Raw genomic sequence first — 22,264 nt, 5'->3', positions numbered from 1 at the left:
TTTCCGTGGCAAAGTAAAAACTAGGTTTTTTTAACATTAAAATGCGAAACGTCAAAAGGAACAGGGATGGCACTCCTCTTTCTGCTCGTTCCTCCGCCCGTAGAATCGATTCACGCGTTGTCCTCCTCTTGCCGGCGCTCGCGATTGTCCCTCAGATGTCCACGCGGCGCCGCCGCTCACAAAGCTCGCACCGTCCTCGTTGGAAGGATACTAAAAAAAGTGCGCTGCTCGACATGCGGCGCCGGTCCATTTCTTGGCCACGGTCTCGCGTGGTCGGCATCTCGCGCTCTGCCGACTCTGTTGTTTACGTTGCCGGTGATTTCGCCATTGTTCAGGAATTCGCACCCAAGCGATTGTGGCAAAGGTGACCCATACATCAGTGGACCCTGTCAAGACTATTGGCTGTTGCATGACAGTCGTGGCTTGCGATGACGAAGCTGGCAACAACAACAAAAGAGTAATAGATTTCGTATCTTTGTCAAACATTCACTTTTTTTACGGAATGTAATGCCGACAAGTTGGCGAGGGTTGATGTTGAAGGTAACCTTGTAGGAGTTCGATTCAATTACCGTCAAAGTTTCTGGTGTGCATCGTTCGCGATGATTACAACGCCAGTTATAAATACAAAGGCGCAGATCTCTCTTGACTTCTTGGTGGATCTGCAACGGTTTTGGAAACTTGGCTTTGTTGTAGCTGGACTCCAGGAGGCGTCTTAGGTCTCCTTGCTTGTGGCAGGCGGTCTTGCAGTTACGTCCTTCCTGTTTTTTTTACGCTGTCCATTTTTTTTCTTCCCCCGTCCTTTGTGGCCTACCTCTTTCCTTTCTTGAGGTTTTTCTGAAGCCGTTTCTTTAACACAGGACAACAGCACACGTAGTCCGTAGTTAGATATGCATTCGTAATACAGGTTTTTTTGGGTTAGATCGCGTAAGTATAAATGTGGCGTAACTCACCACCACCCAACAGGGCCAACCAGTAAGGTTTGTTTCTTAAACAAAACGTGCCAATTCGTTACTACTTCAGCCCACCAGTGTGTTGGGAGAGTAAATCCACAACATTTTCTATTTGAGTGCTGTGACATCAACCAGCATCATCAGGATTTTGCCAGAACTGTGAAGAGACCCACCTGCTCTGGGTCTTAATTAGAGCAAGGTGACGTTATTACTGTAAGCCAATCAAATGCGGAGAGCAGAGAGGGTGGGGGGGGGGGGGTAATTATATAACAATAGATTATTAATCACAGTTAATTAGTATGTGATGTAATCTTAATTTTAGAACTTTCGTGACTGCAGGAATTATTATTATTATTTGGTTCTTTCGGTTAAGTCACGTCTAAAAAAGCTGGAGCAACACAGGAAACAGAGAGGGGTGATCGTCTCTGTGGAGATCGTCTCTGTGGAGACGATCACCCCTCTCTGTTTCCTGTGTTGCTCCCGCTATGTATCTTGGTGATATCTGTCTGCTAATATGTCTATCTATAGTTTTCTGGTTAGATTTTATGTCGCTATTTCATTATACCTGATGATGATTGCTTGTGTTGCAATCGAAACGTCGTATTCTATTATTTAATTTAATTTATTATTTTATCTTTAGACGTGACTTAACCGAAAGAACCAAATAATAGTATGTGATGTATTTACAAGGCATCACATACTATTACTTATTATTAGGTATACACACACACAACACTGTAAACAACACAAATACAAATATCCCCCCCGTGTAGCCTTAACAGACTTTTGGGGCAAGTGCTGTTCGCGAGCAGCAGCACCTACGAAGTCTGGCACGGAACACGACGGGTGGGTGGCCAGTACCACGCCTGGCCGCATTTGTCTCCCCAGTGGCGATGTTTTCATACCGCACCAGGTACTCATTTGAGGCTGAGTCGACCTAGGGGAGGCCCAGGACCGGTTCAGATGATCGTAACTGGTGTTGATGGCAGGGGGTCGAACCCAGGTCGCCGGGTTCGTGGTGCAGCTCGCTAATCGCTACACTACTGCTCCCCAACATGTAAACAATACACACTCAAGTCATGTTTTTTTATGATAACTCATTGAAAATGTCCGTGTACAGCCTTTTTGTCAATCCACTGCTGGATAGAGACCTCCCCACGCCATGTGGGTCATTAAGGTTGTCTTGGTTAAAGCAGGCACAAGAGACGTGGGTGCACAGAAATACAGTTCAACAATGCCATTTTGCTGTGCTGCCCTCTGCTACACCACAACCTAGCCCCACAGACACATTTGACAACCTTATTGCGCAAGGTGGTTGTCCGTCCAAGCGTCATCCACGCTCAACGTTGCTCAGCTTTCGAGATCTGGGCGCATTCCGGGTGATTTGGTCGTCCGCGCCACGCTACAATGGCATGTAGGGATGCTGGACTGGTGTAACGGTCAACGCGCTGGGCTTACAATCTTCCGGTGCGGAAGTTTGGACGTTTATTAAATCCCACCAACTCTGTCCATTCGGCAATATTTTTAAAATGTTATTTTAGCAGGTAAGGCCTGCTGAGCTATACAGCAATTTTTCAGATGCCACCTGGCCACAAATGATAGTTCAGCGAAGTGGCTTATCAAGTGAAAATGTACAGCAGCCAAATACTCTAAAAGCACGTTGATTCCTATTGTGGAGGAAAAAATCGGACACACTCGGAGAAAAATCTACGCGACCATGGGGAGAAAAACAAAAACTCCAAATATATAGGCATAGTCAGGACGGGGATCGAACCCACGACCTCCTGTATACTAGGTGAGGTAGTTAATATCTCTCCACCGCGGCACCCTCTATAAATGGCCATGCCACAGTTGATCGGCAGGTTGCATTGAGTGGGGTAAAGTGTGGAAACTTCCACCTCCGAAATCGTCTGGCCCGACGTGGAGGCGTAGGCGAAAGTACCCTTTGGAGGGCCTCTCTGGAGGCTCCCTCTGTTGGAGGTCATTTTACCAGCAGTGGCCTGGGCAGGTCAAATCAATCAAAGTTTTTTTGTGCCTCGTGCCATTCTCATGCACACGCCGTACAATGGGCGATCCAAATGAAGTGCCCGTTGTGAATTCTGTTTTTTAATAACTCTCGTGAAACCAGACGAGACGAGCGCCGGCCCAACGCGTTTTTCACGAACGCAGAGCTCCCTTGGATTGCCAGGGAGTTACCGGACAGAGGAGCCCCCTTTTTGCATCCTCCGCTGCGCTGGGGACACGTGGCGCTCCTGTACGGTGCCAGGCGCGGTGAACTCACCCGAGCCGGCCCCCTCCTTCTTTGCGCACTGGCGGCGCTGGAGCCTGCAGCGCTTGCTCTCCCGCACGGCCGGGCACGGGCGGCCGTGGAGGGAGGGCTCCCGCGCGATGGTCCGCTCGCGGTGGTGGGTGCCCCGCTTGCCGCCGCACGGCTTGCCGTTCTTCGTGCAGGGCCCCCACTCGCTCCAGGGCCCCACCTCACACTCGACTGTCGGCAACACGGGTTCGGCGTTAATTTCATTGAGGCGTAGTAGCGCCGTCGTTTTTAAAGACGTCGTTGCTCACTGCAGAGAACTGCAGCGACACGATCGCACTCTAATGATGGCTGGCGCCAAACTGTGCCACACGCCTTCCAGCATGTCCTTGTGGGAGCCTCGGTACCGGTATAGTTTTTATTTCGGGTTAGTTCCGATGGCGTACATGTTTAGTATTATTTGTATATATTTTTTCGTGATTTGCTTACCTTTCCAATACTCTGCACTCCTATTGTGTTTTTGGATTGTTTGTTGTCGTAACGTTCTGACCTGCTCCTACTGGATATCTGTGAAAAGAGCTTCAGGCCAAACTGGGACACGTTTCTCCGTCGGCCGAGGTCCATCAGAGCCGGGCAGTCGACTGTAAACCTGAACATTACGGCGGCCGGGATTGTTCCTGTCACTCAAAACACAGATGCCACTTCCTGGACTGCCCGGGTCAAGCCCTGTTGCCACCTGTTCAGGTCAAACCCGGATAGGTTGGGCCCTACGCTGTTGCTTGGTGTGCTTCAACTACTGATGATGGGATCTGTTCTGACTTGAATTGTTCATCTCTAAATGACGAGTGGGTGCCGCGTTGGTTCGATGTTAACTACCTCAACTGGTATACAGGAGGTTGTGGGTTCGATCCAGACCCTAATGCTTGTTGTATCTCTGGAGTTTGCGTATTCTCCCCTTGGTCGCGTGGATTTTTCTCCGGGTCCTCCGGTTTTTCCCTCTACATTTAGAAACATGCTTTTGGAGTATTTTACTGCAATACATTTCCACGTGATAATCCACTTTGTTAAGATTTAATTTGTGGCCAGATCGCTTCTGAAAAAAAGCCATATAGCTCTGAGGATCTTATCTAGTAAAATATTAAAAATAGTTCAAATAGTTTAATAGACTGCTCGATTGAACATCGTGGCAGCACTCGCCTGCTGTGTTGGTGGCAGCGCCTAAGCCAGTGGTGGCCATCCTTCCATTGTGTGAGGGACCGCGCGCGATCAGTGTTCACAACTGAGTCTGGCTCGCCATCGAATAAAGACGGTCGCCGCAGTGGGCGTTTTCAGATGTGCTTCTGCGGCCGTCTGGAACGCTCTCCCTTCCGACATTGGGAAGCCACTGGGAAGCTATGCACTTTTAAATCATGTCTTTAGAGTGCGAAAGAAGTGCAACATACGTACTTGAGAGAAAACTGAGTTGACCCCTTGACCAGAATTTGAACCCTCCTGATGACAGCTGCCGCTGCCACGGCCATGTTGTACAGTGCGAGATCAATGACAATTTCGTCGTCGCTTTCACGAATTATCATCATCTCACGACTGTTGTTGTTGTTGTTGCCGATTTAATTTTATTATTTTTTTCGTTGCTCTACAATTGAAGTCGTGATAAATAGCCATCATCTATGAAATGTGTTCTTTGCGAAATATTTTCTGGCGTAATTGATGGTGTGGCGATTATATGACGTCATTTTTGTGATTACATTTTAATCGTTTAATTTTAGATATACATTGTAATGACTTAAGGCAGTCTTATATTGAGTGAACTGCAGTTGAAGAACTTTGAAGTAATCTTCATAAAATTTCGACATACGTCAAAATACAGAAATAAAACAATATAATGTGAAATACAATTATAAAGTGACGAGAAGCCTATATTGCGATACATGAGGGAAGGTTACATTGTTGCACTGACCTTTGACCCAATTATTTGGTGACCCAAAAATGTACCCCTTCATACCGAGTGTGCCTGCTGTGATTTAGTGAAGGACCTTTGGGATCAACATGTTTGATCCTGTTGATGAGGCAAAGATTTAAGCACGCAATCGTTTGGGGAGGCTGTTGCTCCAAAAAAAACCTGTTTCTGTAAAGATTGTGCTCACATTTAGTATTTGATCTTTTGAGAAAATGTCCCAAAAAAAAATCTACTCGGCAATTCCAAAAACCTCTCAATCCAAATGTTTTGAACATGTGTTGAAAACGATGATTTGACCTTTCAGTTGACACTGTATTGAACCCTAAAATTAGGGTTACATTTCAAAAGTGGATTTGATTTTTTGCCTCACTGAAAATTGTTTCGTGGGTCTGTGCAGATGTGAAATGTATACTGTACACACACGTAGATGGCTCTGCCGTGCCACGTTTCACCCACTTGAGTCGAGAAGGCTCAAAATGGCTTGTCGCAATGCGACCGCAGCTCACGGCTTTGCCAATTCATCACAAGCAATAAAAAGTTGACTTTGTATGTACGCATGTTGAACTTCTTTCACGACGTACATTGCCAACCGTGCCCTAAACGAACACAGCGGGCTCAACCCTTGTAAGCGACACCAAAGCGCGTTGTACGCAAATCGCCCACAGTTGCTCATCGAATTACGGCTGCTAGCAACTTCAAATGAGTACATTTCACAGTTTCGACTGACATGGTTTTAAAATGAGGGATGGCGCCCGGGGGGAGGACTGCACGGGCGGTACGACGAGGGCAGGTGTAAATCATCAGCGCAAGGTGAGAGCCAAATACCGACCGCTGCAAGGCCTTGTTATCTGCACGAAATTTGGCCTCCGCGATACGGAGGGGATTAATCCCAAAGACTAATAAATACGCTCCTGTGTACTGCGAAACATCGTGCTGTGTTGCTCCATTCTGAGGTCACAAGCGTGCGAGTCATTAAGCGTGATGGCCGCGGCGCTAAAGTTTGTCATGCTCGTTGCCCGAAACATTCCCGCAGCCTGTCACCGAGGGGGGGGGGGGGGGGGGGTGCTGCCAATGCTGGTGGCATGGAGACGTACCGACATTGATGCATTCCATGCTTTGGCTGTCCACAGCGAAACCTTCTGGGCAGGTGCTTGAACATTTTCCCAGGTGCAAATAATATCCAGATGTACATTTTGTACAAAAACTTCTGGCGAAGCAGCTGCTGCAGTGGTCCACTTTGCATTCTGTTGGAGATAAACAGGCGCTCTCTTTTAAGAAGTAGAAGCAAAAACAAAGCGATTGCACAAAAAATTACACAGCGTGTTGCGGCGAAGGCTTTAAAGCACCCGAAAGTTGAACGTCACGTGGAATTTAAGGTGCACACCAGCGGCGCAAATGTGGTTAACAACTTCAGCGTCAAGTCAGCGATACCACCGTTGCTCATTCAGCGAAAACATCGCCGTGAGTCACTCCACATCTCCCAAATCTCTTGTCTGGATGTCAAATTGACATCGTATTCTAAACGTTTGCTCTTCTTCAACACGATGTCGTCACCAAATGTCCAACGCTCTATGATGTAAACGAAACACAACTGTCAAATAAGACCCGGCCAGGAGCCACTGTCGCTGGAGCTTTCAAACTCGCAATCTGAAATTTTTGCAAACCCAAAAACCTTGATTGAGGACAAACTCCTCATTCTGCGTGGGATGGCTAAAACTTGGTCATCCTGCGAAGAGACTGCCCCCCTCCCGCCACCAAAATGTGGAACTTCCACCATCGCGGACAGACGTTTCCGGTGAACGAAGCACTTGGAATAGGCTCTCGAATGCTCAAAACCGCAAGCAACCTTGATAGAGACTCCCAAGATAATGTTATTTTTGGTTTGCTTCAGACAGTAGCAAGGCTGGTGTGGGTTAGCGGCTATGCAAGGAGCACGTTGTGGTTTGCTAGCTCTTTTCCATGAGACAGCTGGATTTAAGTTGGCAGGTCACCACACTTGCTCACTATGATGTGTTTAAAAAAATAGCACTTTAAAATAAACAAGATGATCAATTAAATTCCACCGCACTCCCTCATCCCCCTCACCCTCTCCGTTTTTTTTAGATCTGCCTCCAATCTGGATCTCAACTGCCGCATAGCTCTGCAGTGTCCTCAAATCGCTGGGCTAATGCTGAGGTGGGGTGCCAGTCGACCCACTGTGGTGTACTTATTTATATATTTATATACGGTTGGGTTGGACAAGCAACAGAATCTGCGTCTCAGAATCTGTCAAAATTTGGTCGGATAATTTCGTGGCCAGACCTAAAAAGAGCAATTATGGCCTCTTACGTGTTACGCAAATGACATCATTCCGATTTAAATCTGTTCTCTGATTTTACTGGAGACTCGGTGTGGAGAGGGCTGTATTTAAACAAAGTAACCATCTTTTCCAATTTTGTTGTCGGCATCGTGCCAAGAAGAGAAACCTCTGAGCACTATTGCATCACACAAAGGAACGACCCTTGGATAAGGTGCAGGGGACACGGTGTCGATATGTTAACTACCTCGTCTGGTATACAGGAGGTCGCCTGTATATTTAGAGTTTGCGTGTTCTCCCTATGGTTGCGTGGATTTTTCTCCGGGTCCTCCGGTTTTTCCCTCCACATCTGGAATCAACGTGCGTTTAGTTTATTTGGCTGCTATGCATTTCCACACGATCAGCCACTTCGTTGAGCTATAATGTGTGGCCAAGTCGCTTCTGAAAAGAGCCTAGGTAGCTCAGTGGGTCTTACCTGGTAAAATAAAAAATCGTTTAGTCGTTTAGTTAGGTCCCAGAAGCTGTGTCGAGTCGCTTTCAAGTATGTGTCCGATCCTATACCGAACGGCACACCCTGAACGGCCTGCAGTGAGATTGCTCATTGCATGTTTAGCCGTCAGAACTAAAATTATCTGAATTTAATTATAAATACATTTTTTATTTGACCGTTTGGATTTCAACACAGAATTCAATGTTGGCTCAGTCCGTTGAGTGTGGACAGATTAGGCTCATTGCTCATCGGATTCTTTCCAATCGTGGAGCAGAACACAAATCCCTTGCCGTTTTTGTTGATTTATTTTTACAATTGGAAGGAGGTTCTAGTTTTCTGTCAAGAGTCATAGCCTCCTCCGTAAAAAATCGCAAGAATCCAGAGACTCTTAAGAATGCTAAGTTGCAGCACATGTCAAAGATTGCGGCCTGTTTTTAATTGTACGCGCCGTTCTCTTGCATCTCCACATTAAATGCTGAGCAAACATCTACATCGGAGGGACTACATGCGGTCACGAGGTCATCGGGCCAACCATCGCAGCCACTGCTCTTCACCGTTACTTCCTTCTGCCGGATCCCAAAGATGTTGGACGGTTAAAACAGCCCGACATGCAACGTATTCCGGATTCACGGCCTTCCCCCATAGCCCCTATCCTCACTGAAAGCTTTTTCTCACCCAGTAGGTTGCCTGTGTAACCTGCCATCCCATCCTTCAACCTCCACCTCGTGTTCGATGTCCACGATGGTTTCTCACCCCAGTTTATTATGAACTTCCAAGACGCTCACCTTTCCACTGAACTGTCAGCATCTGGGCCGCTGCGATGCCAAGTGCTCTCTCTCTCTCTCTCTGCATTGCCATAATCCAGCCACTGCCACCTTGCCCAACGCTACCTTTTTCTCCAGCACTTCTGTATTCTTTCAATTCGCACATTTATTTTTCCCCTTTGCTGCCCGGTGTGTCTCAAATTCTCGAGTTTAGGGTAGGGGGACACACACCCCCCCACATTTAGCACAAAACACAAAATAAATACCAATATTAAACACGCCAAGTTCGCTTCTGAAAAAATAGCTATATGGCTCAGTGAACCTTACCTGGTAAAATAAAAGAAAAAGTTCAGTTTAAGATTCAGGAGCCGGATAAAAATCCATGCGACCATGGGGGAAACATGCAAACTCCAAATATACAGGCGTCGCCAGGGTCGGAATCGAATCCACCACCTCCTGCATACCAGGCAAGGTAGTTAACATCTCGCCACCACGGCGTGTTTAAAAGCCCTCGGCCTTATCCAGACCAGCAGCTCAAAAGAACTGAATGTGTGGCCGATTTGTTTCGTGGCCATCACAACAGGACCCGTTGTGCATCTGCAACTGTTGCCCTGCACCACGTGACCGTGGTGATGACATCTTCAATCTTTTGTGCATTGTGATTTAACTCTTTTTTTTAATTATATCCCTCTCCTCCTAATTGTTTGACAGAGTTGTGTTTATTTATTTTGGCATTTTCATCCCTTGTCATATCTGTCCTTCCCATCATGTCTTTAGTGGCATCAGATTACTTATTCTTTGTTCGCCTTTTGCTTCGCTCTCATCACCTTTCATGACATCGTTTTGCTTTTTTAGACATTTGAATCTGTTGCTTGCTTTAATTTTGCTTGCTCCTGAACTACATTTTCGACTTCAACTGACACTTGCTTGTAATTAGTGCTGAAGTGTCACTCGCCAGAGCCTATAATCAATTGTAAGTACGTTGAACTTCTCCCGCACCGAACGTAGCCAACCATGATAATTGGAGGTGCGGAGGAAGGACTAAGCACAAAAATCCGTTTTAAAGAAATGAGTTTGAATCTAAAATTTAAAGTGCATAGCTGCAGTAGCTTCCTAATATCTGAAGGAAGAGCGTTCCAGACGGCCACAAAAGCGCATTTGAAAGCACCTGATGTGGTGAACGTCTTTGGCGAGATTAGCAAGGCATTGTGGTTGATTTGTGGCAAGCACTTTGTGTCTCATGAGTGCGACAGTTTTATGTATTCGTTCGGCAACTGAAAGCCAATTCAGCTGGGTGAGCACTGGACGGACACGTTTGGATCTTGCAGTACCCGTCCCACACCTTGCCAGGTCAATCCCCCCCCACCTCCATTCTGCGTTCCGATTACATCTCCTTCCCGCCGGCTTCCCTCCTTCCCATTATGCTTTTCCAGGCCCGTGGTTGTCAAAAATAAAAAAATAGGTGCAAATCTCCTGGGCATATTTTGCGTCACTGACCCAGGTGAATTGTAAGCCAGAGAGGGGGGGGGTCACTGTTCTGAGAGCCAAATGCATGCATGTGCATCAGAGCAGAATGCTCGTGCAGTGCAATTTTCTGTAACTACTACTGAAGGAAACATTTTTGTTCCAATCGCTTGCATCTAAAATTCCATATTTTGGATGGTGCATTGCCAAGAGCATATGTAATCCATCTTGAGTACCAGCAAGGACATTAGCTTGTAATTACAGGAAGTACGTTTTTATTCAAACGTAACCATGTGATCACGTTTTATTGAAACAGTGCGGAATCAGAATAGATGTATTGGGTGTCAATAAAACGTGATCTCATTGTATGTTTGAAGAAAAAACTACTATCTGCAATTGTGTGTATAACGTTTTCGCATTGAAATATTTTCTGCAGAAAGATTAAATTATGGATTGGCGGCTGCTAAAATACAAGTTCACCTCGCACATTTACTTCAACTTGAATGCGAGTTTGAGTGTAGATGTCTCGTGAAATGACGTGCCGGTAAATGTTGAGGTAGCATTGTCAAACTGGGAAATAAAACTGCTTAATGAAAATCCGCGTATATCATAAAACCACACGTGCTTTTTTATGGCATGGAAAATCCCAAGATATTACGTAATGAATATATGCATCAGAGACACTGGTAAATCTGGAAATGAAATTTGAAGCTGATACGCTTATTTAATAAGATGGAAGATAAGTCTTGCAGAAATTATTTTCTTTCTTTAATTGGAATCATCTCTATGATGCAATGACATTTTTTGGCAAGGAAGCCAAGCCTTGAGTAGCGAAAACTCAGAGAATCCACAAAGTTTCCTCTCCTCCGTTTCATAATCCAGCGAAACCAGCTCCCCAAACATTTCTTCTTAGGCATATATTTCTGTCACAACCACCCATAACCGGTTTTAAACTTATAAATGTTATTGTATGTTTAGTTTGTTGTCCGATAAGCACAGCTGGCTACCTACGCTGCGAAATAAGTTGAAACATTCATACATATTAAATCTTGACTTAAAGCTTTCGTAACTGCAGGAATTCATATTCTTTGGGTCTTTCGGTAAAGCCACGTAGATAGATCAAATGATAAAAAATAATAAAAATATTAACAATATCACGACGTTTCGATCGCAACACAAGCAATCGTCATCAGGTGAGAAATATCGCGGGAGAGCTGTTGTATATATTCTCAGCAGCTCTCCCGATGATGTTCACGGGTGTTGTGTTGCGCTGCACAGCGCTCCGCTGTGTGTGTGCGCGCTGTAGATCGGCACTGAGTGGAGCAGCTCACGTCTCACTTCCCCTCCCTCCTTCCCTCACTCAACCAAGAAAAAGTGAGAAATGAGCAGCTCAATTCGGTCTCTGAAGCTCCGAGCATCTGGAGTGAAACGTCAGACATTCTGCCAGACGATGCTGGGGCAAGTCCCAAAAAAGGTATCGGAGAACCGACCTGGATCCTCTCTCGCCATTGCAAGCGTGTATTCCTTTTCCCCACTTTAACTCCACTTTTTTGTGAGCCCTCATCCATTTGCTTTATTTTTCATCATCAGAGCCAGTGCCTCTGCTCCAGTGTCAAGCGCCAGCTGTTTGAAAATCCTGCCCTCATATTTCTCGTGCTGATTCATCGTCTTTCGTGCTGTTTGCGAGCGTTCCAAACCCGTGTTTGCATGAAGTCGGCCAAATTATTTTGCCGCACTACCTCACTCGTACTTTTAAAAGTAAAAACGATCAAGTAGAATACAGGCGCCAGCTGCGATTTCAACTGGCCTCTCAAGTGTAGCGAGCTAATAGTCTCAACCTGGCCACAAGTCAATACTGAAACAAAACTGGCATTACATTTAGTTTTGCACTTTGGCTGTAAGAATGAAACGTCAGATGTTACTAGCGTATGACAAGCATTACTCTGTAGCAGCACAAGGTGACTGCTGCCCTTTGGTGTGGGTATGAGTAGTTCTGTGATCTCCGTTTCCACGGGCTGTCTTTTATAACAAGGGCTATTAAACTACTCTGAAAAAGTTCGGAAAGAATTCTTCATCTCAATGACGTGATGCCGACAGCACGGTCGTTGTAAAAATTTGTGGAACAAAACAAAGCGAACAACAAAAATAGAAGTATTTCTGCGTGAACTCATTCTCACAGTGTATTTCATGTGAGGAGATTCCTTTTCAGCTCCAATTGGAACTCCATTTGATTTATTTTACTTGGAAGCAGATGCCTCCGCATTTTCACCACGTCTTAATCACATCGCACACATGGATTTGATGTTACATCGAGAAGCAGAGGGTATTCTTCTGATTTGACATTGCAGACTAATATTTTAACACTTGGCAAAACTATATTTTTATTTTGCCAGGTAAGGGCCGCTGGGCGATACAAATATTTTTCACAAGTCACCTGGCCACAAATGAATGCTCAACGGAGTGGCTTATCACGTGGAATTTTTGCAGCAGCCAAGAAATCTAAACGCACGTTTCTAAACGTGGAGGGAAAAACCGGAAGACCCAGAGATAAATTCAGGCGACCACGAGTAGAGAACAAGTAACTCCAAATATACAGCAGGCGTTATCAGGGTTGAGGATCGAACCCACGACCTCCTGCATACCAGGCGAGGGAGATATAATCTCCTAGCCACCACGATGCCTACGGGGGGAGCATGGTGGCGCAGTCGTAAGAGTTGCGCTTCAGCCAAGCACACCTGGGTTCAATTCCTCCTGACTCTGGGCATCTTTATTCATTGTGGAGTTTGCATGTCCCCCCCTGTTGTTCGTGGCTTTCTCTGGGTTCTCTGGTGCCCCCCCATCCCCCCCCCCTCCCCCCAAAAAACTGAATAAAACCGTACAATGGAACTGATCATAGGCCAACATCCCAATCCTAAACGTTTGCCGGCAGTTTACTCAATTGGTATTACGCATAGAAATCATTGCCTCCTACTGCAAGGACTTGGTGGGACCTTCCTGAAGAGTATTCTTGAACTCGTATGTATGCATCGCATGTGAAACTTCTTTCGCACCGTACATAGCCAACCGTGCTGACTTTGTGGGGCTTTCCCGGGTGAACAAACGTCATAGCAGCAGTAGTATTGTGATACCTCCTGCAGGTGACACAGCCTAACGAGTCCTCCGTGCCCTGACAGTTTTGACCTCAGGACAAACTCGTCTCCCGAGTGATGACAATCGGAAACCCCGGATAAATGTTTTGTTTCGTTCAGCGTCGTTCACGTACACCGCATTTTGCGTCTCTTTGACGATTTGTCAAGCGCGGACATGCGAGTGAACCGCAGGCGAGGTGGCATCGAAGTTGAGAAATTCGTTCCTGACCATTTTCATGTTATCCGATTTTAGCGGAGTAACGGAACCCATACATCAGTCACATCATGAGGTTTTATTTTGTTTTGCCAGGTAAGGCCCACTGAGCTTTACAACTCTTATTTAGAAGCGACCTGGCTTATCACGTGGAAATGTAGAGTAGCCAAATACTCTAAACGCGTGTTTCAAAATGTGGAGGGAATAACCGGAGGACCCAGAGAAAAATCCACACGACCACAGGGAGGGAGACATGCAAACTCCAAATGTAGATGCGTCAGGGCGGCATCGAACCCATGTCCTCCTGTATACCAGGCAAGGTAGTTAACATCTCGTCACCGTGGCGCCCCCGATACTAAAGTAATCAATAGCCCAGCTCTACTGTAGATAAATTACTGCCCATCCTCATACATTCCGCTACCTGAGGGTCAAACTTGTAACCTCCTATATTACTTTATTTTAACTGAACCTAGCCCCTTTTGCATCACATTCCATTGTCACGTAAATGTAACAATGTTTTACGTACTTGTATTGCTTCCAAATATTTTTTTTTTCACTCCGACTGCTAAGGTCACAAGTGTCTTGAAGTTTGAGGCCATGACTCTACCAACATACCAAGCCCATATTTGAAAGAAACACGTGCTCACTACAGTGCAGATATGGATCACGTTGTATGTTTATATTTTTAAAATGACACTTTTTTCACTTCACAAGTATAACAATCTTGAGATGTAATTATGGTGCACATTATAATTGCATTCCTCAAATTTTGGTTTCAAGTTTTATATCACTAAATATATCTACTGGCTTTCCCAGACCACACACTGTAAACGTTTACCATTTGCCAACTCTATGATGGATTCAAAGTGTTGGTCCAAATTCGTTGAACCACCCCTATAAAACATGGTACAGTCCGCAGCTAATTACAAACAGGTGTCTGGCACAATAAAGGACACTGTGGGGAAACAATGGCTGGACTGCACCATGTATTTTGAGGGTTGCGCCATCTTGTTTTGATCTAGCACTGTGTATTCGTACCGCATATGAACGGGAGTTTGCTAATCATGGGCAGAAAGTCAGAAGATGTCATGAACCGCTGCTGATGTCCACTTTTTGGTATCGTCTGCCCTTCGCTGGGAAAGCCCTGTATTTTCCACGGGAATGGTTTTTCTTTTAGAAATGCTCTTCACCATTGTCCCCTGTCGCATAGATTATCCAGGTCCTCTTTCCACAAACATCTTACGGGCGCAACGGTGGCACAATGTTCACGACCTCGCCTGGTCTACATGAAGTCTTGGGGGCTCGATCCCATATGCTGCACCGGTGGCGAGATGTTAACTACCTCGCCTGGTATGCAGGAGGTTGTGGGTTCAATCTTGACCCTGACGCCTGCTGCTGTATATTTGCAGTTTGCATGTTCTCCCCGTGGTCGCGTGGATTTTTCTCCGAATCCTCCGTTTTTTTCCCTCCACATTTAAGAAAAAAAATGTGTTCAGAGTATTTGGCTGCTGTACATTTCCACGCGACAAGCCACTTCGTCGAGCTATAATTTGTGGCCAGGTTGCTTCTGAACAAGAGCCGTATAGCTCAGTGGGCCTTACCTGGTAAAATAGAAATAGTTGCAGTTTTTTTTCTTGGGGTGAGAGATTCATCTCTGTTCGTGGCTCCGAGCATGAATGAGTGTGCGAATTGTGTCAATGGACGTGAGAGTCCGTGGACGGAGCATACCGACAATCCTTATCCGTGATGCCGTGAGGGCAGTTGCGGCAGATAAGCAAATGTGCTTTATCTGCACAGCTCGGTTTGCGTGGGAAGAGCTCCCGAGCGATGGCACAAGACCATGAGAAGTGGAAGCGGTGGATGTCCGTGATAGGGGACAGACTAATTAACAAAGTCTGCTGCCTCCCAAGTAGCCAAGTATGGAGTGTATGGCTTTTATTTCTCACTCGGTGCTTTCCCGTGAACGCTGGTCGGCTGGCTTGGAGTCGGAATTATCGGCATGAGGCACTACCACTAGAGTACAATGTACGCCTATCCATAATAATCCGATATTAATGTGTCGTATGTTTTTTTAAACAAAAATACGACGAAATAAGGTGACATGGATGTGGTTGCCATTCTAATTCTCGTAACAGCGTTTCGGAGCTCTGAAATGGAGCTCTGCTGGTACCCCTGGGCACAAGAGCAACCGTGATGTCCGAACCCCATTTGGTGTCCCCCACTGTGGCACAGACGCCTTACTATTTTGACTGCAAGTATTGTGGTTAATCCAGACATGAATCCATGTAAAAAGGTTTCAGTTTTGTTGCCAGAAAAAAGGGGAAAAACCCTATTATTATATTTTTGTACTGGCAAAGGAGGTATAATGATGTAGATGCTCACCCCGAGCCCTCATTACTTTGATAGTGCATTGTCTTTGAGCTGTACGCCTTTTGGCGTCCTCTGGTCGAGCACCAATTGGGTCGAGGCTCAAAAGAAAGCCGTCCCTTGGTGTGGACCAATCAGTTTCAAGGACAATGCATATATTATGATAGTGTGTTTTTGTTTGCATTTTGACTGCAAGTATTGTGGTTAATGCAGACATGAATCCTTGCAAAAAGTTTTAAGTTTTGTTGCCAGATAAAAAGGGGAAACCCCCTATTATTATTGGAGCCGATATCGTTCATGGTCAGACGATGCCATCCCACTAAAGACAAAGATTCGCCCCCTGTGTAGCCTTAACAGACTGTTGGGGTAAGTGCTGTTAGCGAGCAGCACCCGTGAAGGCCGTCACGGCACACGAGGGGGTGGGTGGCCAACACCAAGCCCGATCGTGTCTGTGTCTCCCCACTGGCGATGTTTACTACACACACCGCACCAGCCACTCATTTATGAAGCTGAGTCAACCCAGGGGAGGCCCAAGACCGGTTCAGATTACATCATCGTCACTCGTGTTAGCCGTGAGCGGGAATCGAACTTGTGTCGCTGGGTTTGTGGTACAGCGTGCTAACCGCTACACTACCGCTCCCCATCCCACCACACGCACCCACGGTGTCCCATGTTTAATGTATGCTGCCCCATCTCTCGGGAGCTGCGAAGGGTAGCAAGAAACAGCTCCGTCGGCAATATTGCACGCCGGCCTTCCCGTATGCTGGCGTCTGCATCGCGACGGGAGGTGCGCTGTGGGGCACACCGCGGTTGCCGTTCGGCATTTAACGTTGGGTGCCTTGGGGGGGTGGGGGAGGGGATACAGGGCCAGCTACGCGTAACATCCGCATTGTTACGGAATTGCAGGTAGGATAAGCCCTTTAGGTCTATTATGAAGAAAATTGTGCATGTGTGTGTGTGGTTTAGATGGAAAGATCGGCGTATACGAGTGTTTTTTTTTATCACCCGCGTGTGTTCTGCGGTGAACTTAGCTACGCTCACGAAACACCAGCACTGAATTTCAGCCGGAACAGGCGGCGACCACTCGTGCCTCGCACCAAAAAGCGCCGAGGACGGATTCCCGATTCGGGTGGCATTTTCTCTATGAAGTGTATATGTTCTCCCCCTGTTCTACATGGGGTTTCCTCCGGGTGGGGGGGGGGTGGTCGATTCCCAACCGTAGCTCAAGAAACCGTTACTATGTAACAGGTGTTACCCAAACATCACAAATGCTGAAAATATTTCGTGCCAAAAAAAAGCACGAGGCAACATCGCCACCGACTGCGTGATACATAAAAAAACAACACACTTGGCAGGACAATATTGTGTAAAACTCCTGGCACTCCACATCCATACTGTGACCACGTTTCTATAAAGCTACATTTTTAATACATCTGTTCACAGTTTCCCACGGTGAAGAAAACATGGGCCCGTGGATTGTTTAAAAAATGGTCCTCCTGTGTTCCGTTTCATTCACCCACGACCACCATGACCTTTACCGTGGCATTGCAGATAAAAGTTTTTCCTGTAATTAGCGCTGTATTAACAAAAACCGTACCCATCCTTTGCGATAAAAGTAATCTCTCCGAACAAGACCAGGCAGCCAAAAAATGCCTGGCCTTCAGAACGATTATCACCACAAGAGTGACCGAAAAATGTACTGTTTGTTTTAATTAAAATGTTTCAATTGACGATTGAGAAAACGGACCAGGTGGCCGAGGATACATGGGGGGGGGATTCGTGAATCTCTGGCAACTCCTTCTACAAGAATGACTGTGTAGCCACAGACGACGATGGTCGTGATGCTTTGTTAATTGCAATTTACTGTCAAGTAAGTTAATGATCAGAGAGAACACTGAAAAAAAAGCAGAGTCAATTGGAAATCACTGATTCCATGGAAGAAAAGTGAATTCTCAATGTAATCTCACAAGTGGAGGTCGTGCATTCTCGTCCACCTTTTCAAGTAATATGAACGGTTACTTGAAATTCAATTGAAAGTCCTTTTCTAGTGACTTTAATTTCGATGTGAACTTTCTCATGAAAGTGAATTACCCATTACATCACAAGGCAAAGGCAATAGGGACTCACTACGAAGCAAATCGAACGGAGTGTTTTTGGGTGATTTAATTACAGCAAAGTGAATTGAAAGTGATCTCAGACAGGAAGATATATAAAAGTGACGCCTAAGATGTGAGAAAATATTGCCTGAAACAAATCGATTTTAAATGCATCTCAAACGTGAAAAGTTGACCCGTGGGTCATTTATTGACAGAAATATGAGATTGAAACGGATCTTTCAAAAAGGCAATTGAAAGTCACCGAAAATAAAGAAAGCTATATCAACGGATAAAATGAAAATGCCAGTTTATAGTTTCCATCGGTGATTTCATGACAAAGTCAACATAAAGTTGACAATAAAATGTTCTTAAAAAGATTTCCGTTTAACTCCCGTCCGTCCTCTCCTCAATGCTTGGCCATGCCCGCACCCCCCGTAACCCATGCCGTGAAATATAAACCACGTCATGCTGCTGCTGATTCTGCGTAGGCTTTCTCTGCTGTGATGTCCCGCTGCCCCAATGGGATTTATGTCAAACAACCGCGTGTCGTCCGGCACCGTTGTCCAACGTTTTTTGCTCCGCTTTGCTGGGAACTTCTTCAGGCACTGAATTCAGGGAAGTGATTTTGGGTTTTGGAAAATCTGAATCAGACGTCCAGTAGGGGTGGGTCGGCAAGTTACAACAAACAATTGAAAAACACGATAGGAGTACAAAATAGAGAAAAATGTAAGCAAGTCTATAGTTAAAAGTAATTAAAGAATAACTTAGAGACTGTCCAAATTTCCAACACTAAATGCAAGCTTGGTCGAGGCGGCAAAAACAACAAAAACAGTCTCAGAGCACACCAAGTCAATTGGGGGAGGGGGAGGTTATACGGAACGTTGGACAACTTTGCTTATCAACATGTGGTGCAGCCCGACCAGAGGTCAGCCGTTCCATCTCCCGGCGCGGCAGCGGCGGTTGAAGCAGTTGCCGAAATCCCCACTCCCATTCACACTAAAAACATTGTATGTAACCAGGTAAGGCCCACTGAGCTATGAAGCCCTTTTTCAGAAGCACGACCTGCTTATCACAAATGATAGCTCAACGAAGTGGCTTATCATCGTGTGGACATTTATAGCGGGCCAAATACTCTAAACGTGTGATGTTGATTCTAAATGTTGAGGGAAAAACCGGAGGACTTGGAGAAAAATCCACGCGACCACGGGGAGAGAGACACGCAAACTCCAAATATACAGCAGGCGTCAGGATCGAGATTGAACCCACAACCTCTTGCATACCAGGCGAGGTAGTTAATATCTCGCCACCGGTGCAACATGTATTTTTTTTCGTCATGTCCTTATGCAAATATTTCTGAACTGACAATCCCCGAGACGGAACCTCGAACATATATGGAACACGTGAGAACTGTTCTTTCATATCTTGTGTAAGATGCTTGCGGCTTGAACCCAAGATATCAGAGATCCTGAGATGAACGATTTGACACAGGCCTTCGCTGTGAGCTCCTACCGCTAGCTGCTGTTCTGCTTGACCCGTCGCCATCGTCCAGTTTATGTTTGTGCAATGGCAGGTGCGGTGCAAAGCAAATCGGATTGCGAAGTGGGCAAAGGCTGCTGGAGACATTTTAAAAATCACCTTAATTATTTCCACGTTTTAATTGAAACCAAATATGGCCATGTAAACTCGGTAAGCGCGGCACCAGGGGTTTCTGTCCAGTGTCAATCTCACGTCACCTCGCAAGTCTCTTAGCAGCATTGCCACTTGCACCCTTGTTAAGTCCACCAAACGTTCCAGTGTGGCCCGGTAAAGAAAGGCTGTCCTGGTGTCGCCTCCAAAGCATTTGTGGAAAAAAAAATCGATTTTTGTTGTTGGGTTTTAACGTTTTCTTTCTGGCTTGAAACTCAAATCGTTATACGAGGGCAGGGCTACCTGGGTCGTGGGCAGAGTTGGCAGAGAAGTGGGTGGGGCCAATGGGCAGGATTGTGGAGCCAACGTTGCAGTGAAGCCACTGTGGGGGTGGGGCTAGTGGCTGGGTGGGCGTGGCCATGTAAAAATGGGCGAGAATGATGGAGGGAGGGGTTGCCAGCTCTCCATGCGTCCCTGTTGAGCCGCCCAGAAATGTATCAGCATGAATTTATTGCATCTCACCACGTGATATCTCATGTTTCATGAGGTTCCTCATTTCTGTCTCACCACTGTAAGTATATGTATGTTGAACTTCTTTCGCACCGTATATAGCCAACCGTGCTAATCGGGGGTGCAGGGGAAGGGCAATAAACTAAACACAAAAAGCAGTTTTAAATAAATGAGTTATCAATCTAGATGAGTTAAAAGTGCATAGCTCCATTGACTTCCTAATATCGGAAGGAAGAGCATTCCAGACGGCCGCGATGCAAACTATACTATTTTGTTTCCTTGTCGGTATCCACTTGCATCCTGTGTGGTGTTTATTCTCACGTAATCTTCCTGTACCGCGTCACATTGCCATCGCATCATCTCTGCCACGCTCGCATTTTTTTTCTCCATCTGTGCAATTCCTCTGCCTATCACTTGTTCACCACTGCTGTACCCTAATTTGCAATGAAACTAAAAAAACTGAACGGCCACATTCTGAGCCACCACTCCCATATCGGACTGTGGACTTTTCAATCGCCCCACGAACATGTAGAATCAACACTCGGTTCGACTCCCTCCTTGCCACTGGGTGGCACGTGAAACACAAGAAAACACTTGACAATCACTGTGCTTCTTTTAAAAATTGAATTGTCAAGAATTGCCACATGCGTCCCTCCTGTGTCGCACGCAATCCCCTGTAGCATGCAACCTTACGCGGATAAACCAAACACGCAGACAAAGAAATAAATCTGGCCCCTTCGTCTATCCACTGCTGGCTTCAAGGCCTCCCCATTCTGCGTCGGCCACGGGAGTTCGTCGACCGTACTTCACCAGCATGGCCGTGACATCCACGTGGCTAAGACCTAGACTAAAACCTACCAAAGTTTACCGTCGACTCGCCTAACCTAACGACCACGAGTCAGGCCGGGTGACCACGCGGGGGACCATGCCCAGCCCGGTGGTGTCCTTTCGTGCGGTGGGGGTGGGCAGGTGGGGCAGGGGTTACTCACTTGCACACCTGTTGATGGAGGGCTCTCGCTGCTCGTAGTGCCCCTGGGGACACGCGGCAGTGCAGCGGCCCTGCTGCCGCATGCCCTTGCGCTCCAGGAAGAAGAAGTAACGCTGCTCGCAGCTCAGGCAGCCGTTCACCTCCGAGCAGCTGCGGCAGCCCCTGGGACAGGACGCGCTCACCACGGCCGCCGCTGCCCCAGCCGCCGCTGCTGACGGGACAGAAAGCGCAAGCGACCAGGTAAGGGCCACTGCTATTGGCGCCATGGTGGCGAGATGTTAACTCCCTCGCCTGGTATGCCGGAGGTCGTAGGTTTGATCGCGACCATGTCGTCTGTATATTTGGAGATTGTGTGTCTCTCTCCCCGTGGTCGCGTGGATTTTTCTCTGGGTCCTCTGGTTTTCCCCTCCACATTTACAATCAACATCACGCGTTTAGAGTATTTGGCTGCTAAACATTTCCACGTGATGATAAGCCGCTTTTTTGAGCTATGTGGCCAGGTTGCTTCTGAAAAAGAGCCATATCGCTCCGTGGGCCGTTCCTGGTAAAATAAAAAAAAGTTTAGTTTTTTTTTTAAGATAACTCTTTAAAGCAGCCAAATACTCTGAAACTTGTTCGCTTGGTGCAGCCCGGGTCGCCCACCACCTGCCTGGCCTGGTTCGACCCTAGTACACGGTGAGAATTGGCACCCGCGTTTTCTGGCGCCAGGAATTGATTTTCAGCGAGAATCTGGTGCCGGTGTTGAGTTTGGAATTTTTTTTATTCCTGTCTTTAACTGCGTGGTTTTGATAACGGACGTTGGATGAGAAAAAAACACTAAAACGTGTCTGGGATTGGTCTGGGGGTGCAACCTATTTTGGTGCAGCTCTGCAATTGCTTTATGAGGCCACTGCTCGGTAGAAGGGCCTCCACTAGAGGGAGCTCGAGAGCCCCTCTACACTGGTAATTGGCCTACTCCTCCACACTGGCTAGACGAGTTGGAAAGGGTGGAATTACCAAAACTTTACCCCCTACCCAGAGTTGAGCTCGCGACTGTTTGACCGTGAGCTGGGCGCTTTAACCACCACGGCCTCGTAGTTACATCATAGACATGGGCACAATTGTGGTTGAACTGTGGTGTGTTATATTCTCCTGCGCCCGCAGTCTTCAACAAATCCCCC

At 46.5% G+C, this 22,264-nt stretch overlaps 2 protein-coding genes across 2 annotated transcripts in view; both read right to left on the bottom strand.

Annotated features, from left to right (window-relative positions):
* LOC144944630 (collectin-10-like) overlaps positions 1-22,264 on the bottom strand; it is a 484,828-nt gene that overhangs the window by 248,719 nt on the left and 213,845 nt on the right. The gene's annotated exons all lie outside the window — the stretch shown is intronic.
* Positions 669-21,370, bottom strand: LOC144938250 (R-spondin-3-like). Its single transcript, XM_078866101.1, has 4 exons — positions 21,106-21,370; positions 6,256-6,405; positions 3,232-3,438; positions 669-846 (listed from the first exon to the last, which is right to left on the bottom strand). The coding sequence occupies exons 1-4, from the start codon at positions 21,368-21,370 to the stop codon at positions 713-715; spliced, it is 756 nt and encodes a 251-aa protein (XP_078722227.1). The 3' UTR covers positions 669-712.

Source organism: Lampetra fluviatilis, chromosome 2, assembly GCF_964198595.1.
Source record: "Lampetra fluviatilis chromosome 2, kcLamFluv1.1, whole genome shotgun sequence".
Taxonomy (NCBI): domain Eukaryota; kingdom Metazoa; phylum Chordata; class Hyperoartia; order Petromyzontiformes; family Petromyzontidae; genus Lampetra; species Lampetra fluviatilis.
The sequence above is the reverse complement of the archived record's forward strand: the minus strand, read 5'-3'. Positions and strand labels throughout refer to the sequence as shown.

Excerpts from the sequence above, each read along its gene's own strand:
- LOC144938250 (XM_078866101.1), bottom strand. The coding sequence starts at position 21,370 with ATGGCGCCAATAGCAGTGGCCCTTACCTGGTCGCTTGCGCTTTCTGTC. Across the intron at positions 6,406-21,105 it reads CTCCATCAACAGGTGTGCAA|AATGCAAAGTGGACCACTGC; the intron begins GTGAGTAACCCC and ends TATCTCCAACAG. Across the intron at positions 3,439-6,255 it reads CATGGAATGCATCAATGTCG|TCGAGTGTGAGGTGGGGCCC; the intron begins GTACGTCTCCAT and ends TGTTGCCGACAG.